Source organism: Trachypithecus francoisi, unplaced genomic scaffold (assembly GCF_009764315.1).
Source record: "Trachypithecus francoisi isolate TF-2019V2 unplaced genomic scaffold, Tfra_2.0 Lachesis_group5, whole genome shotgun sequence".
NCBI lineage: Eukaryota > Metazoa > Chordata > Mammalia > Primates > Cercopithecidae > Trachypithecus > Trachypithecus francoisi.
The window spans coordinates 112763198-112782004 of NW_022681470.1; the positions used below are offsets into that span (position 1 = coordinate 112763198).

General features: G+C 45.8%; 1 protein-coding gene across 5 annotated transcripts in view; it reads right to left on the minus strand.

Moving 5' to 3' along the window:
• LOC117075709 (UPF0577 protein KIAA1324) overlaps positions 1-18807 on the minus strand; it is an 85633-nt gene that overhangs the window by 33818 nt on the left and 33008 nt on the right. For 4 of the 5 annotated variants that reach the window (XM_033198295.1, XM_033198298.1, XM_033198296.1 and 1 more), the window contains 2 exons: positions 3339-3459; positions 668-860 (listed from right to left, as the gene is read on the minus strand). In XM_033198295.1, the coding sequence (XP_033054186.1) occupies positions 668-860; positions 3339-3459 (314 nt within the window). Of the gene's footprint in view, positions 1-667; positions 861-3338; positions 3460-12528; positions 12552-18807 lie in introns of those variants that run through there. The other variant, XM_033198299.1, reaches the window with a different exon arrangement.

Genomic DNA, 18807 nt, shown 5'->3' on the forward strand with positions numbered 1-18807 from the left:
CACCCGCCTTGGCCTCCCAGAGTGCTGGGATTACAGGCGTGAGCCACCGCACCCAGCCGGTTTTTGTTTTTAATTGAGACAGGGTCTTGCTCTGTTATCCAGGGGTATGGTGGTGTGATCATAGCTCACTCTAACCTTGAATTCCTGGGCTCAAGTCATCCTCTTGCCTCAGCCTCTTGAGTAGCTGGGACTACAGACATGCACTACAACACCTGGCAAATTTTTTAACTTTTTGTAGAGATGGGGTCTCGCTGTTTCCCAGGCTGGTCTCAAACTCTTGGTCTCAGGCAATCCTCCCACATCAGCCTGTCAAAGTACTGGGATTACAGGGGCAAGTCACTGTGCCCAGCTCCAATTGGGTTTTGTTTTAAATAGACTGGGCCATTTAACCCTTGTCCCCTTGTCCACTCTCTTATTTTCCCATGTTTTTTACCTCCCACAAATGCCTGTCCATCACTGGTAAGTTTAGGCCAGTAAGAGTGGGCCAGGCAGAGTCACATCCACCAGTCCTGTGGGCATGGCTACAGGCCTCGTCCTGGCAGCCTGGCTTCCTCTTCCCTCCATCCTCCCTGCCTAGCCTGAGGGGCCGTGGAGGAGGCTGTCCAGTGTGCCCTGCAGCCCCTTCCCCAGTGGGCTGGGGATGGGGTGGGTGTGTGTGCAAACTCACGAAGTGCAGTTCCCGGTGGACTCAGCGGCACTGTCATCCAGCTCCATGTTGGCTGAGAGGCTGGCAAAGCCATGGGGCAGCTCATCCCACTCATCAAACCGAATGCCTGTGCCGAGGGAGTAGCGGCCCTCAGCGCATGGCTTACACGACTGGTCCTTCATATCCAGAAACTCCCCGGCGTTGCAAGAGAAGGCTGGAAAACGGCAGAGACAAGGCGGGGCAGTGAGGTCACGGCAGCCTCAGAAGTGCATGGGCTGCGAGCAACTGAAGGGAGGAGTGCTGGGTTGGGATCTAGGAGTTTGGCCCACTAAGGTTTAGGGCCATGGCATTTACTGTGTGATTTTATTTTTCTTAAAAAAAACTTTTTTCTTTCAGCGGTGATATTCCTTGCTATGTGTGATTCTATTTGTATGGAATGGCCAAAAGAGGCGAAGCCATGGAGACAGAAAGTAGATTTGTGGTTGCCAGGGGCTGCGGGGAGGGGCCTGGGGAGAGATTGCTAATAATATGAGGTTTCTTTGTAGGATGATTAAAATGTGAAATAAGAGTGATGATGGTTGCTGTGAATATTCCAAAAACACTGAATTTTATCCTTAAAGGAATGAATTTCATGGCATATAAATTATATACCAATAAAGCTGTTCTTTAAAAAAAAAAAAAATCTAGGGCCATGGATACTCTGCCTTGCTGTGGGACTTTGGGCTTGTCCCTGGCACTCATTTCCTTTGGAGAGGTGCCCTGACCATTCTGAGAGCTCTCTGGTGAAGAGGATGCCAAGGTCTCTTGTGCTGACCCCTCTGAACGACATATGGCCCTTCAGCCTTGAATTTCTCCCTTGAGCCTCTGGCCTCTGCCTTTCTGGTTGTACTGTCACCATGCTAGGTAGGATTCTCATGACCTGTTAACTCAATCATTGCAATATCCTCCTAAATAGTTCCCTATTCTTATTTTTGCTCATTCTGTGGTCAGAGGTACCTTTCTAAAACACTGATATGATCAGGCACAATGGCTCATGCCTGTAAACCCAACATTTTGAGAGACCAAGGCAGGAGGATCACTTGAGCCCAGGAGTTTGGGACCAACCTGGGCAACACAGTGAGACCCTGTCACTACAAAAAAAAAAAAAATGTTTAAAGTAGCTAGGAGTGGTGGCGTGTGCCTGTCATCCTAGCTACTCAAATGGCTGAGGTGGGAAAATTGCTTGAGCTCAAGAGGTCAAGGCTACACAGAGCTAGGATTGCATCACTGTGCTTCAGCCTAGGAAACAGAGTGAGACCTTTTCTTTAAAAAAATAACACGTAAAACACATACGTACTATGACTAAACAGGCACTCCCTTTTGGTTCTAGAAGTATGCTCTTGGCCTGGCACTCAGTTTTCCATGGTTTCCCTCCAGCCTAACTTCCCAGCTTGACCTCCCACTACAAATCCTTCTCCACCTCAACCCCATCCATCACCTTCTCTGTGTTGCCTCTACCCTGGACCACAAGCTCTTCCTCAAATGTGTCACTCTTCATCCACATCTAAGCTTTTGCTCATGTGGCCCTCCCAGCTATGCCTGATCCCTAAATATTCGTAACTCTCATTGTTTCTCATATCATATATGAGAAACTACACTAGGCTCTGAGCTCCTCCGGTGATGGCTGGCTCAGTGACTGGCACAGACTGGGAGCTTCATGAATGTTTCTGAAACAATGAGTGAATGAATGAATGTCTGCACTTTCTACCACCTAAGCTTCTGAAAGCAGAGACTGGGCCTTATTTGTATTTGCAGTTCACACTGCATGTGCACATCATGGTGCTTACACATAGTGGGATTCACTGAAGTCAGCAGAGTTCAGCAGAGTTCAGTGAAGATGGCTCATTTGTTTCCACTAGTCACACCTCAGTTCTGCTCAGGTCTCAGCAATATCCAGTCATCAATTTAACAAGTATTTATTTGCTCACTTACTCAACCAGGCACTGTACTAAGCTGATTTGAGAATTTAAATATCTTCAAACTCCTTTCCAACTCTTCAAATAATTCCTTAAATCTAGTGCCTGGTTTTTCTTGTTATTCCCTTTGCATTCCTAAAATCATAATGCAGGGGAAAAAGCTGCCAATTGTAGAAAAGTTGTGACTGCAGAATCACAGAGGCAGGCGCTGGGGCTGCGACAAGCCACTGCCTTTCGTATTGCACAATCAGATCCACAGTCAGGAAGATTCTTGTCCCCTGAAGTGATGCCTGGAGCATTTTAAAGGATGTCTCTGCAGAAATTTAGCCTCTCTGACTTCCTTTTTAAGAATGAAAGCAAATCTCAATCTTTCCTAATGACTGATTGTGGCTGATGAGTGAGTGTAGATTGGAGAGACATACACAGGCAAAATGAAAATGTATGCAAACAGAAAAGAATATCTGAGTGCACACAGCTGGCGTTGCTTATGCTGTATCCACTGATGGGATTTAAATTCCTTTAAAAAATGAAAGCAAATTCAGATATCCAGCTTGCTTTCATGAAATACTTCTGCACCAAATCTCATAAGGGTCTGGGATGTGGGGACTAATTGGGGAAAAGATCTGATTCCTTAATGCAGCTGCTCTGCCAGGAAGGGCCCAGATTGGATGGCAGGAGACTTGGGGGAGGGACCAAAGCTGAGTGACAGGGAGGCTCTGAGCAGGACAGCTGCTTACAGCACTCGGTGCCCTTCACGGGGTCGGGCAGGCTGGTGCACAGGCCCGGGGTATGCGGCACGGCGACCCTCCACCTGGAACCCATGCTGTCACACGCGGTGTACTCATAGTGGTACTCAGACTGCAGGGGAGAGAACAGTGGGCAAAATGTGCATTAGCAGTGATCAAACATTAAGAGTTTCCCACCCACTTCCTGCCCAGCACCATGGCTACTGATGCTCATCCTCTCAGAAATGGGCCCTGGGACCCCCGGCAGGGAACTGATGATTATGAGCCGAGTAGAAGAACTACAATGATTTGGATCATTCCTTTCCACCCCGCCACGGTCTAGTCCCTAGAAATCATTTTTATGTGTGACTCTCTTTGTTGTTATGTTTAAGTAATATCCTTACGGAGCAGAGGAATGTGGGAAGGTAACTAAGGAACAAGCTAGAAATAGGTGGAGTTTTTCTTATTCCAAAGTGTAGCATTTATGAACGAGGACATTCTAAATGGAAGGATGTTCTAAATGGAAGCCTTAGTCCACAAAAAAATTTACAAAGCCTCATTACAGAAGTGGTATGTATTTCTATTTCCCTGTGTTTCTTTTTTTTTTCTTTTCTTTTTTTGAGATGGAGTCTCGCTCTGTTGCCCAGGCTGGAGGGCAGTGGCACCATCTTGGCTCACCGCAACCTCTGCCTCCCGGGTTCAAGCAATTCTTCTGCCTCAGCCTCCCAAGTAGCTGAGACTACAGGTGCCCGCCACCTCGCCAGGCTAGTTTTTGTATTTTTAGTAGAGATGGGGTTTCACCATGCTAGCCATGCTGGTCTCAAACTCCTGACCTCGTGATCCTCCTACCTTGGCCTACCAAAATGCTGGAATTACAGGCATGAGCCACCGCACCTGGCCCTATTTCCCTGTGTTTCTTATGCTCCTTTCCACTCAGAAAGACTACAAATTCCCAATTGCATTTTATGAAAATATTATATTTGGCCGAGGCAGGTGATGTGCTCTCTCACTTGAGCCTGTTCATCCCTGACTCGTCTGTGCAATGGGAAACTCATAGTTTAATTGTTTTACCTGAGCTAAAAATAAATGGGATAAAAACAAAACAATCAAATCAAGCATTAAGTAAAACAACAACAACAACAAACAGTTCTACTCAGAACAAAGAAAACATAATTGATATGTCAAATGCCCTTAAGCATTTCTTCCTCCTTTAAATCTGGTAATAAACAACAGACCGTGGAATTAGTGATGATTTTGGCTCTGACAAGTAGTTTACAATCTGCACTTACCTAAAACTATATTCAAGCCCAGAGGTACTTTGTATTACTGTATCCATAAGAAAAATAGAATTAATTTCCCCCTTAACCCACGTGAAAGCATGATTGCATAACATGTACAACGTCAAGGAGCTAAGACAAAAAATACAACAGTTTTGAAGTTTGCTAATCTAATAATGCGTCAGGACCAAAAGGAAAAAGCTTTATTTTTGGGGAGAGGTAAACACACTGCATTTCATCTATTCCAAGATGCGTATTTTTTCCACATCTAACGTCTATGAAATCAAGACGTTTCTTAAAACTGACACAGTAAGGAAGCATTGTGTTATGTTTCAAGGGATAGAGCTTTTTCTTTCTTTGTGACACATTAAAAAAATGGTGTCTTAGAAGAGTGGTGTTTCAGACTTGTTGCAATATAGTAAAGACGTAGTTTCTCTTCTTTCTTTCTTTCTTTCTTTTTTTTTTTGAGACAGTCTTTTGCTCTGTCACTCAGGCTGTAGTGCAGTGGCGTGATCATGGCTCACGGTAACCTTGACTTCCTGGGCTCAAGTGATCCTCCCACCTCAGCTTCCCAAGTAGCTGAGACTACAGGAACCACTATGTGCACCACTATGACCAGCCAAGAGATTAACTTTTGACCAGAATCTTTGGCTTTGGATGTAGATGTCAATGTCATCTAGGAAAGAAAGAATATCAGGATGGGAATTCTTTGTGCCCTTGGGCTACCGTCTCTCTGGGTCTATTTTTCCTAATAATTCTTGTCTTTTCCTCATCTCAGAGGACTCTGAGGATAAATAGGGCAACTATGCATATGTGATGTCAATCCACTTCTTAAAATGATACTCTCAAAAGGGTTTTGCTGCAAGAATGAGGGGTAAAGACCACTGTGTATAAATTAAATGGAGAATTGAGTGAGCAAGGCAGAAAGGACTGTGTGGTGCTCGTGAAATATCCATGCTGGTCTTTTGTGTAGTGTGTTCACAGCTCCCAAATACCATCTCGTTTGATCTGTAGGACTCCCTATAAGGCAAGTAGACCAGGAGTTGTTTCCTTCATTGTACAGACGAGAAAACAGACTCTCAGCGGCGAGATAGCTTGTCCAAGGTCGCACAGCCTGTAAGTCACTGAGCTAGAAACCAGGTCTTCCCACCAGGAATCCTCCACCCTTATAGACTCTGATCAAACACAGACTCACACAGGGCCAAATTTAACAGCCAAATCTAAAAATTAAACATGACAGTGTTGGTTGTCTGCCAGCAGCCAGGCTCACTTCTGAGGCATGAGAATTGGTGTTAAAATATCTAATCTGTTCGAAGATCATCTCAGTTCATTCTGACTGCATTTGGCCTCTTGGAGGCACATGGGCCACATCTGTTACTTTTCATCGTCTTTCATTTGATGTCCCCTGGGTCCCACTCAGGTGGGAGGTTTGCTGAGGAAATGGTGGTTTCAAGCCTAAGAAAATTTCCCTTTCCATATGTGTTCGTTTACTTCATGCCACTTGGGGATATTTACATCATTCAAGGTGGCTGGCTTTAATACACCTGTTTCAAATCTGAACTACACTTTGAGGTCACACCATTCAAGACATAAGCTTAGGGCCGGGCACAGTGGCTCACACCTGTAATCCCAGCACTTTGGGAGGCCAAGGTGGGTGGATCACCTGAGGTCAGGAGTTTGATACCAGCCTGGCCAACATGGTGAAACTCTGTCTCTACTAAAAATACAAAAGTTAGTCAGGTGTGGTGGCACATGCCTGTAACCCCAGCTACTCAGGAGGCTAAGGAAAGAGAATCACTTGAACCCAGGAGTCGGGGCAGAGGTTGCAGTGAGCCAAGATCACGCCACTTCACTCCAGCCTGGGCAAAAAAAGCGAGACTTTGTCTAAAAAAAAAAAAAAAAGACATAAGCTTAGAGAGAGTTAAATCCGGGATAGAACTGGCAGGACTCCTCAATTATATTCAGCGTTCTGTGAACACATAAATTCCCTGACAGTACCTCAGTTTACTCAGTGATCTGTCTGAAAGTATATAGTTTGCATAAAGTGCAGGTCTACAAAGGAGCACATAAACACATTCAGTATATACATCCAGCACGTAACTCCTTCCTCCTCCTTGTGCACAATTCTATGACGCACACCCAAATTACACTGCTAAATGGGACACAGCAGGCAGTGGGTGCTGTCTGTTCATCAGGAAAATAAAGGAAGGGTTTAGAAATGAGGGGGTGGGGAACTTTAGTTAGTGCATCCTTCCCTAGCATCACCCAGCCATGTAATACTCCTGGGCACAAGTGAAGGAAGAGGAAAAATAACACCTGAAACTGGAATATGCTTTGCCTGTATTGACTGATCAGTCGGTAACACTGATCTCTCAGCTCTAGAAGAATTCACTCAGACTCACAATACTTTTAGTCCTTACTGTCTAGGTATTGAATGGACTGCTGAAATGACTACAAAATAAGAAAACTGTCAAGTCAGGAAGGTACCTGGATGGAAATCTGTCCTTCCTTCTACCTTCCCACCACTCGCTTTCAAAATAGTATCTGTTACTTTTTTAAATGATTATCAAAGTAACAGTTTAGAGGCCAGGTAAAATGGTTCACACCTGTAATCCCGGCACTTTGGGAGGTTGAGGCAGGCAAATTATTTGAGGTCAGGAGTTTGAGACCAGTCTGGCCAACAGGGTGAAACCCCATCTCTACTAAAAATACAAAAATTCATTGGGCGTGGTGGCATGTGCCTGTAGTCCCAGCTACTCAGGAGGCCAAGGTGGGAGGATGACCTGAGCCTGGAAGGTTGAGGCTGTAGTGAGCCATGATCATGCCACTACAGCCCAAATGACAGAGTGAGACCCTGTCTCAAATAAAAAAAGGAACTGTTTAAAGACTAGGGATTGGAGGTCATCTATGGATTAGATGCTAGAGCTGTACTTTGTTACCATCCACTGTGGAAGACGAATAAGGTTTAAGCTGGTTAGCTGATGACAGAGATGTGGTCCACGATTCAGGTGGAAGGAGAGTCCTAGGCACTGGGTTAGCCTCTTTCATGTGCCCTAAGTAAACAGGCAAATGAGAAGTGATCCCACTACCCCTTCCCACGTGGCGCTCGACCTCCCTAAGCCATAGCTGCCTCACTGAAAAATGGGGATATAGAAACCTCTGCATCATACAGGGTCTGGGCTGCTGTATCGTTATGCAGGCTCTTCATAGGTTACCTGGCTCAGGGCATGAGTGGAGGGTGAATTCTAGCTCAGACCTTGCATGCTAGGTGGTGTGCCCTATTGAAGGGTTGCATCTGCCCAGAGAGGGAGTGCCTCTTCCCCCTGTGCGACAGGGCCGCCTGCGAGCATGATTAAGATGATGTAGGTCAAGCACTTCACACAGCAGGTTTTCCAATCTTCAAAACAATCCAATGGTAAATTATTTTACCATTTTACAGATGGGAAAATTGAGTCATTGAGCGGCAAAGTCACTTGCTCAAAGCCACACAGCCAGGAACTGCCAAACCAGGATTGCACCCAGGCTATCTTAGTCCAGAATCTGTTTTCAAGGCTGCCGGTGTTTGAGAGCAGCCTGTGTAGGCTCCTATCACACTTACAAACTGTGTCTGGGGCTCAGCAGTGGCTCTCAAGATGTTAAAAACTTTGCAAGGAAAGCCAACCGCATAAAAAACTTTGCAAACAACGCCCAAGGGGAAGGGACCCAAGTCCAAAGCCGTGTGCAATGGGAAGGTGGAAAGGCATTTTGAACCTTGTTGGAGGTTCAACAAAGACATCTATTGTTTGTGCCTACCCAGTGTCCAACCCCCTTCTTCTGAGAGCAGCACCTCTCTGGGAGGAACTATTGCCTCCTTATTATATACAGTCTTGATGGGATTGCAAGTGAGGTGGCCCACCTTCCTCTGCCATGGGTGGACACATGACCCACACTAGGCCAATCAGATGCTCTTTGTGGATAAGTGGAAGATGGGATGAGGGGGAAGAAGACATTTAGCCACTAAGCAGGGACCTCAGGTGGGTGGGAACTGAGGGAGGGATGGGGCAGGAAAGTAGGGGAGCTGGGGATAAGGCCCCTCCTTACTTCCCAGTTCTACCTAGGGCTGACCTTGGAGCCCCCCAACCAAACTCCACAGAATAAAAACATAAAAACTATGCCAAGTGAAATAAGCCAGTCACAAAGACAAATACTGTATGATTCTACTTATACAAGGTACATAGTAGTCAAATTCATAGAGACAGAAAGAATGGTGTCTGTCAGGGGCTGGGGGAGCAGGATGGGGAGTTACTGTTTGATGAGTATAGCATTTCAATTCTGTAAGACAGTTCTGTGGATAATGACGATGGTGGTGCCGATGGTAGCACAACAATGTGAGTGTACTTCATGCCACTGAACTGTAGATGTAAAAATGGTTAAGCTGGTACATTTTATTATGTGTATTTTACCACAACTTTAATTTTTTTTTTTTTAAAAAGGTGATACCACAGGTCCTACAGAACATGCCCAATCTCTAAGTTATTCTATTGAATACTCCAGAAGGCAGAAGCCTGATGATCTGATAGTCTAAATTTGAGAAATATCTCCAAAATAAAAAATATTTTTATAAAATATAAATCTATATATATTTAGAGATGGTGTCTTACTCTGTTGCCTAGGCTTGAGTGCAGTGGTATGATCACAGCTCACTGCAGCCTCAACATCCTGGGCTCAAGTGATTCTCCCTCCTCAGCCTCCTGAGTAGCTGGGACTACAGGTGTGAATCACTATATCTGGCTAATTAAAAAAAAATTTTTTATAGAGATGGAGTCTTGCTATGTGGCTAAGGCTGGTCTTGAACTCCTGGACTCAAGCAATCCTTCCACTTTGGCCTCACAAAGTGCTAGAATTACAAGTGCGAGTCACCAAACCCTCCAAAAATATTTTAATTATCATCCATATGATTGGCCAAACTCAGAAACACCAAGAGGGAGGAGTGGAAGGCAGCAGGCAGAGTGCACATTGTGGCAGTGTCACTGGACATATCCGGGCTGTGGTGGGTCCCTCACACTTATTTGGTCTCTATTGACAACTTTCAAAAACATTGCATTGCAGTTGTGCAAATACATATTAAGTGCTAATTTTTTTCAAACATTCTGTTCTTTTAGAATTAAAGTGTTTAAATGTCTCGGCATATTTTTTTTTTTATTATAAAATATAAAATGTTTTTATAGCTCAGGAACAATATCTCGGAAGATATTGTTAACTTGGGATATGTCTGTTCTTCTACATTCTAAGAAAATAATGTTCACTCATCCCACATTCAACAAGCACATACTGAGGCCCTGTTACGTGCTAGGTTCCGGTGAAGCAGTGGTGTTTAAAACCTGTGGATTTCTAGAGCTTTTATGTGTATGTGGTGGGGAGTGTGCTAGCAAGGATGGGATGGGGAGGAGATAGACCATAAACACACATCCCAAAGAGGTTTAGTTGCCATTGCAAGGTGTTGCTTGCCCCTATTTCTCAAGAGCAGGGTCTTGGTGTCTAAGGACTGTGGCAAAAACAGTAACACATCTCTAACTCTGATCTGACTAACCATTAAACCACATTGTTTCTCTTCCAAGTGATGGTGGTTTGAAAGCCAGGACAAGCCAGCTCCCACAGACGTTTAGCCTAGTTGCTTCGAAATAACCCCTGCAACAGCAGAGCTAAGAAGACAGGGATGACTGGTCAGAACTCTCCAAGAGAGAAGCACAAGGTGACCAGGTGGCAGTGAGGTCTACTGTTCTACCAGCCTTCTTCTTCCTGCCAGGGCACTTCTCCAGCCCAGCTGGCCAACGATGACTGCAACGGATGGCCCAGACTGGCTGAAAGCCCCTCAAATGGGGCCTCTGGGGATTAACATGGGCACTCCCCAGCCTGCGAAGGTCCTCGGGGGACGCGAGGGCTAGTGGTGAACTAAAACAAGCAGTCTCTGATACTAGGAACAAATGACCTTGGTGGTCATTTGACTCATTCTACCCTGAGTCTCCTCATCTGTAAAATGAGACAGTTGGACTTCTAAGATTAGACAACTTCTAAGATTCCTTCCATTTCCAAGAACTTATTATTTCGTACTGGTACCGACATGGAAATCTGTCCTTACTTCCATCTTTTCCCCCTTTTCTTTCTTTCTTTCTTTCTTTTCTTTTCTTTTTTTTTTTTTTTTTTTTGAGATAGAGTTTTGCTCTTGTTGCCCAGGCTGAGTGCAGTGGCGCGATCTCGGCTCACCGCAACCTCTGCCTCCCGGGTTCAAGCAATTCTCGTGCCTCAGCCTCCTGAGTAGCTGGGATTACAGGCATGTGCCACCACATCTGGCTAATTTTGTATTTTTAGTAGAGACGGGGGTTTCTCCATGTTGGTCAGGCTGGTCTCGAACTCCTAACCTCAGGTGATCCGCCTGCCTTGGCCTCCCAAAGTGCTGGGATTACAGGCGTGAGACACCACGCCCGGCCCCTTTTCTTTCAAAATAGCACATCTTAGTTAAAAATAATTATCAAAGTAATACCTGTTAAGTGCAGGAAAGATGAAAATACAGACTAGAATAAAAAAGAAAATAAAAATCTGGGCCGGGCACAGTGGCTCACGCCTGTAATTGAGGTCAGGAGTTCCAGACCAGCCTGGCCAACATGGTGAAACCCCATCTCTACTAAAAAATACAACAATTAGCCTGGTGTGGTGGCGGGCGCCTATAATCCCAGACTGGAAAATCGCTTGAACCCAGGAGGCAGAGGTTGCAGTGAGCCGAGATTGCACCATTGCACTCCAGCCTGGGCAACAGAGCGAGACTCTGTCCAAAAAAAAAAAAAAAACCTGCCACAAGTCCACCAAACAGAGATAACTACTTTTAACATTTTGCTGTATTTCTTTCCAGATTCGGATTATATACATGCATGTACACATGCAGATGAAGATCATATGGTATATAGTTTTGTATTCTGACTTTCTTCCTTTTAATTTTCGGTCGAAAGCACTTTCCGACGTCCTTAGTGGCTGCATCATCGTTTCTTTCACCATTCTCCTATTGTTGGACCTGGAGTTGTGTTCCATTTTTCCTTATTTTAAATAATATTTAAATGACACTTTCTTTGACTCTCTAATTATTTCCTTTGGATAAATTCCCAGAAGTGGAATTACGAGGTTAAAGAGTATGAGTTTCTTTGAGACTGTTGATCAAGAAGGGAGATTTCTAAGAGAAAACAGACATCCCTAAGTCTTTTCTCCCACTTTTACTTTTTGATATGGTAAATTTATAAAACCTATTATGGCAAATTTGAAATACATTATTTCAAATATATATTCAAAAAAACAAAACAGTGCAATGAGCCCCCGTCTCATCGCCCAGCTTCAATACTCACCAATTTCTGACATTCTTTGTCTATCTCTACCCCACTACATCTGCCTCCACCCGCTCCTCCCCACATGAGATTGTCATTTTTCATGGTCCTTTTTTTTTTTTTTGGAGACAGGGTCTCACTCTATCACCCAGGCTGGAGTGCAGTGGTGTGATCTCGTCTCACTGCAACTGCAGCCTTCAACTCCCGAACTCAGGCCACCCTCGCCTCAGCCTCCTGAATAGCTGGGGTTACAGGCGTGCACCACCATGCCCGGCTAATATTTTTGTAGTTTTAATAGAGATGGGGTTTCACCACATTGCCTAGGCTAGTCTTGAACTCCTGAGCTCAAAACGATCTGCCCGCCTCAGCCTCCCAAAGTGCTGGGATTCAGGCGTGAACCACCGTTCCAACTTCATGGTCCTTTTTTAAAAGGTAAAATTTATATACATTGAAATGAACAAATATTAACTCTACAATTTTGATAGATGGCTATATTTGAGTAAAACATTAACAGGGCTAAGAATAACCACCCAAAGACTACTGGGGAAAAGGGCACAACTTCTCTACCACTCCTACCTCCCGGAGCGAAAAGACAGAGCCAAGCAGGTGTCTCACATTCTAGAGTCTTAAATCCACTGCTGCATAAAGTCACAAGCAGCCAAGGAAGCAAAAGATCAACATGACTTGGGTTTGTCTTGGCTGAGACAGGATCTGCGTCAAGAAACAGGTTCTTAAGTAAACCTGGGTTTTATCTGGAGCCAACTTTAGACTGGATGCCTTGGGGTCTGGAGGAGGCCACTTCTTCCCTTGTTCCCAAAAGATCTGCTTTCAGAAGAGAAGTTTCTCTTCTCCTCTCGCAGTCCCTAAAAATCAGATTCTTTAGGGAGAATATCAAAATTAGGGCCTGGGCGCAGTGGCTCACACCTGTAATCCCAACACTTTGGGAGGTCAAAGCAGGAGGATTGCTTGAGACCAGGAGTTCAAGACCAGCCTGGGCAATATGGCAAAACCCTGCTCTACAAACAAATATAAAAATTTGTCAGGTGTAGTGCCACGTGCCTGTAGTCCCAGCTACTTGAGAGGCTGAGATGGGAGGATTGATTGAGCCTGGGACGTGGAGGCTGCAGTGAGCTGTGATCATGCCACTGTACTCCAGCCTGGGTGGCGGAGTGAGACACTGCCTCAAAAAAAAGGATGAGGCTGGGTTGCCAGGCAAATGCCCTGGAACTGGGTATAACAGGGTCAATAGGTAGTTGTTGATCAGTTGCACATACTTCTTCACCTGAAAAGTACTTGACCCAGACCAGAGCAGATTCCATTAATCAACCCCAAATTAATGGAAGCCCTGTGTTACTTCTGACAAACTCTAAAAGTTCCCTGACTGTTAGGGAGAGACTAGCCCTTTGCTGGAAAGTACCAATGAATTCCGCTTAGCATTGGAACGTGGAAAACCGTGGGGAAATGTCAGAATTTGGAATATGAGTCCCCCAGATGAGATTTTCTCTCAGGTCCAGCCCTTGCGGGTGTTTTGTGAACTCCTGGTTTTCGTACTTTTTGCTTCAGAGTTCCTCTGCTCAAGCTTTGGGTGGATGGACTGGTTGAGGCTCAGGGGCACTGCGACCTCACTGTGTCCCATTGTGAAGAGGAGTCCTGAGGGGAGAGGACGTTTCCCATTGTTCTCCAGCTGGTCACACCTGACCTGGGAAAGGCAGCTGGGCTCCTCCCACTCTCCCTCTCTCCTCCCACTCCCTTAGGACTGCTGACTCAATAGGCCTGGGTGCACCAGCTCTAGACCTCTGGGGCCTATGTTTGTCTGATCAAAACTGCCTGGAGATCATGTTAAAAACACATTCCTGGGCTCTACTACCAAGATCCTGATTCTCTAGCTCTTCTTCTCCTTCCTTCCTTTTTCAAAACTCACTCTTCTGTGCCCCAAGCCTTAAATATTTATCCCATTTGAAAGTAAATCACATAAACAAATATCTCACAAGATAGGGGTCCTTAACCTATGGTCCACGGACCATATACGGCCAGATGCAGAATTTCAGATATGTGCATTTTTCTGGGCAGTGGGTCTGTTGTATGACTTCAAATCCTCTAAGGAGTCTGTTATCCCCCTCCTCCTCCCCACACAGGAAAACATTACCACCTGCCATCATGTATTAGTAATTTTAAAGTAGCTTAATATTTTACCAGACCAAGGCTGTTTCCTTTTAACAGGATGGCTGAAATGCTTTAACCCAGTGATTTTCAAATTATGCTCCAGAGTCTAGGGTTTAGAAGAAAGCCAGCCCCTTCAAAGGAGGAAGTAGAGAGTCCTCCATTAACGGAGCAACATTTTAAAATATCTTTTTCTTGTTCATGCTTCTAAGTTAAAATTTTGTTTGAACCAAAAACTTCACACATCAAAAATGTTAGGATGCCAGAGTCTTGACTTGAATGGGTTGCTAAAGGTGAAACTGCAGGCACCGAGGCAGACGCACAGGGTCAAGGGTGACTTCTGGCTTCCCTTTAGTCATCCCACTAATTAGTTGCTTCCTCTACCTACAAGTAAGACCTCTTCTCCCCCAGCGCAAGCACCAGACCCAGCAGCAGTCGAAGAAGCAAATAGACCCTAGTCCTGCCAGCCTCTGCTGGCTGTCCTCAATCCCTAGACCGTCACCGAGCAATATAGAGCCGGGGCGCGGGGGCTCCCAGTCTACAGGAGTCTGGGGGAACCCTGGCCTTACACTGCCCTTTCTTTCAGCATTGCTGTATTCTACTCTGGCTTTCCAGCTTCTATTTTGATCAAAAACCGCAGAGACAGCACCTGGTCCCCCTGGCAGGGCCTACCCCGCTGGCTTGGCTATGGATACATCACACAAAGCAGACAGTGGCCTCCACACGGACCTGGGGTAGTTTGTACCACCGTGCTCTGGGCCAGGCAGGACCTTGACCACGTTGTCCAGTCTGTGTGTAACTTAAGCTGCCTATTTTAGGCAGAGCCTTGGCGTGAGGGTTCTTGGAAGACGCTGACCAGTCCAGTGAGGGAGACAGGACTGCGGCAATAACAGCACCCTAGTGAGCACCTCTAAGCTCCCATGTGCCAGGCTCGGGGCCCGGCACTGTACCTGCATCTTCTTCCCCTTTAGCCCTCACAAAAGCCTCCTGAAGTGCTGCCAATAGTATCCCCTCCGCCTCGACCTCCTTGTTCACAGCAGCAGTTGGCTCCCCCATCTCAACGATCCATTGATCCTTCAAATCTGGAATGACTGAATTTTTTTCCATAGCACTTGCCACCTTCAAACACACACTTTATACCTTTACTATTTGCTGTGTTTATTGTCTGTTTCTGCCCCTGTCCCCGTTCTAGATCAAATGTAAGTGTCATCAGAACACAGGTCTTTGTTTTTGTCCATGGGCGTAGCCCAGACACCCAGAACAGTGCCTGACATAGTAGTTTTCACTAAGTATTTGTTGAATGACTGAATGGTGGGCCAGGGTGTGGCCCTAGAACAGATTGGGAGCTGTGCAGGTGCTGGGATTACAGCCAAAAGGTCTAGACCCTGCTCTTTTCCTGCCATCCCATGCTGCATGACCGTGGCCAGTCGTTCAATCTGCCTTATCTATAAAACAGGGATGGTAACACCCTTCTAAGATGATTAAATAGTTCAGCAGCTCTCCCCCACAAACCTGAGTAACACTGATCTCTCTGGATGATTAGGGGATTATGTTTAGGAAAGCTCTTTGTAAACTGGTTAAAAAAAAAAAAAAAAGTCAGCTACTGCCCTGACCCTGCCTGAAGAGGGTTTATGAGGGAGCACCCAGGTGTTCTCTCCTCTCCCTGGCAGCAGGGCTGAGAGAAAGGAGCCCCGCTGACATTTCTAGCCTAAATGTGATCATCCTCAGCAGTTAGACCCTCCTCAGTTTCCCCGTCATGTTTACCACCTGCCCGATGCGCCCTCTTTTCTAATCCCAGTCTTCTCATACATATGGAGCAACACCTGTCCTCTCTCCACTTTTTCTCTCCTAGCAACTCCCCAGAGCTAATCTCTCCAAGAGAAAGCCTGGTCGCTGACATTTATGACAATCTGTAACTGCGGCCAGTCCCTCAGGTGCTGAGGGTTTTCCAGTACTGGTTGTAAATATCCCTAGGATTGAAATGGCTTTGTCACCAAGAAACAAAATGTCCCTTTATAAATTCCAATCTCTTTCTGATAGGAGAGAATATATAGCACACACATCTGTCTACAAGGCAGGGCTCTATGAGGTTATATTCTAAAGATGTGCTTCTATCACTTTTTAATGAGACCGAAATGTTCTATTAAATGTTTTTCACCTGAGCTTTTAATCATACATATCAGAACGAGGCAATCTAGTCAGACAAATGTTTAATGACATGTGTTAACCATTATAGTATATAGTTATACTATAGTAATTTCACTGCCCTAAAAGTTGTCTGTGCTCTGCCTCTTCCACAGCCCCCCACACAAACACACATAATCCTTGGCAATCAGTGATACTTCTGCTGTCTCCAAAGTTTTGCCTTTTCCAGAATGTCATATATTTGGAGTCATACAGTATGTGGCCTTTTCAGATCAGCTTCCTTCACTTAGTAATAGGCATTCAAGTTTTCTCTATATCTTTTCATGGCTGGATAGATCATTTTAGACTAACTGTTTAATTTTGTTATCATTTGATGTTACTTAAAAAAATTAAATAGGCCAGGCGTGGTGGCTCATGCCTGTAATCCCAGCACTTTGGAAGGCTGAGGTGGGCAGATCACCTGAGGTCAGGAGTTCGAGACCAGCCTGGCCAACATAGTGAAACCCTGTCTCTACTAAAAATACAAAAAAAAAAAAAAAATTAGCCAGGTATGGTGGCAGGAACCTATAATCCCAGCTATTCCGGAGGCTGAGGCAGGAGAATCTCTTGAATCCGGGTGGCAGAGGTTGCAGTGAGCCGAGTGTGCGCCACTGTACTCTATCCTGGGTGACAGAGCAAGTCTCCGTCTTGAAAAAAAAAAAAAATTAAGAGCCAGGCATGTTGGCTTGCACCTGCAGTCCCAGCTACTTGAGAGGCTGAGGCGGCAAGATCACGTGAGCCCAGAAGTTTGAGGTTACAGTGAGCTATGATTGCACCACTACACTCCAGCCTGGAGGACAGAATGAGACCCCCATCTCTAAAATAATAGTAATAATAAATCTTAGTTTAGACATATCTAAGTTCACCTTGATGAATACCTTCCCTTAAGAACAGCCACAAGGTTACAGTGCCTGCCTTTGTCTTTGTGTTGACAATTGCTGTCTCACCTAGTGTGGCTGGAAATTCTTTTACATTTCTCTCTTAGAAAAGTGGATTCTCAAAAGAGAAAAAGCAAGAGAAAAAACAAAAGTGGGTTCCATTCCTGCAGCCTCCAGCCTCCTTGAATCTGGGCAGGCTTGTGACTGCTTAGACCAAGAGGCAAAACACAGTGAAGTGACACCCAGTGACTGCCAAGGCTAGGCCATAAAGCGTCACACAGCTTCCACACTGATACATATATCTAAACACGGATTTATCTTTTTAGAGTCACACAGCTTCCACACTGATACATATATCTAAATACGGATTTATCTTTTTCTTCCTGCCCTGGAATTCTTAATTTTTGAATCTGGGATTTGTATCTTTCTTTTTCTTTCTTTTTTTTTTTTTTTGAGACGGAGTCTAGCTCTGTCGCCCAGGCTGGAGTGCAGTGGCGCGATCTCAGCTCACTGCAAGCTCCGCCTCCCGGGTTCACGCCATTCTCCTGCCTCAGCCTCCCGAGTAGCTGGGAGTACAGGCGCCCGCCACAGTGCCCGGCTAATTTTTTGTATTTTTTTAAGTGGAGACGGGGTTTCCCTGTCGTCTCGATCTCCTGACCTCGTGATCCGCCCGCCTCGGCCTCCCAAAGTGCTGGGGTTACAGGCGTGAGCCACCGTGCCCGGCCTGTATCTTTCTTTTTTTTTTTTTTTAATCGAGACACAGTCTCACTCTGATTACCCAGTCTGGAGAGCAGTGACTCAATTTCCGCTCACTGCAGCCTCGATCTCTCCTCAGGTGATTCTTCATCTCAGCCTCCCGAGTAGCTGGGACTACAGGCATGTGCCCCCATGCCCGGCTAATTTTTTTGTGTTTTTTGTTTGTTTGTTTGTTTGTTTGTTTGTTTTGAGGCAGAGTCTCGCTCTGTCGCCCAGACTGGAGTGCAGTGGCGCAATCTTGGCTCACTGCAAGCTCCGCCTCCCGGGTTCACGCCATTCTCCTGCCTCAGCCTCCCGAGGAGCTGGGACTACAGGCGCCCGCCACCTCGCCCGGCTAGTTTTTGTATTTTTAGTAGAGACGGGGTTTCACCATGTTAGCCAGGATGGTCTCGATCTCCTGACCTCGTGATCCGCCCGTCTCGGCCTCCCAAAGTGCTGGGATTACAGGCTTGAGCCACCGCGCCCGGCCTGTTTTTGTTTTTGAGATGGAGTCTCGCTCTGTCGCCCAGGCTGGAGTACAGTGGTGCGATCTCCGCTCACTGCAGCCTCCATCTCATGGGTTCACTCCTTTCTCCTGCCTCAGCCTCCCGAGTAGCTGGGACTACAGGTGCCCACCACCACGCCCGGCTAACTTTTTGTATTTCTAGTAGAAATGGGGTTGCACCCTGTTAGTCAGGATGGTCTCAATCTCCTGACCTCGTGATCCACCCTCCTCAGCCTCCCAAAGTGCTGGGATTACAGGCGTGAGCCACCGCACCCGGCCTTGTGTGTGTATTTTTAGTAGAAATGGGAATTTGCCACGTTGCCCAGGCTGGTCTCGAACTCCTGAGCTCAAGTGTTTCACCTGCCTCGGTTTCCCACAGTGCTGGGATTATAG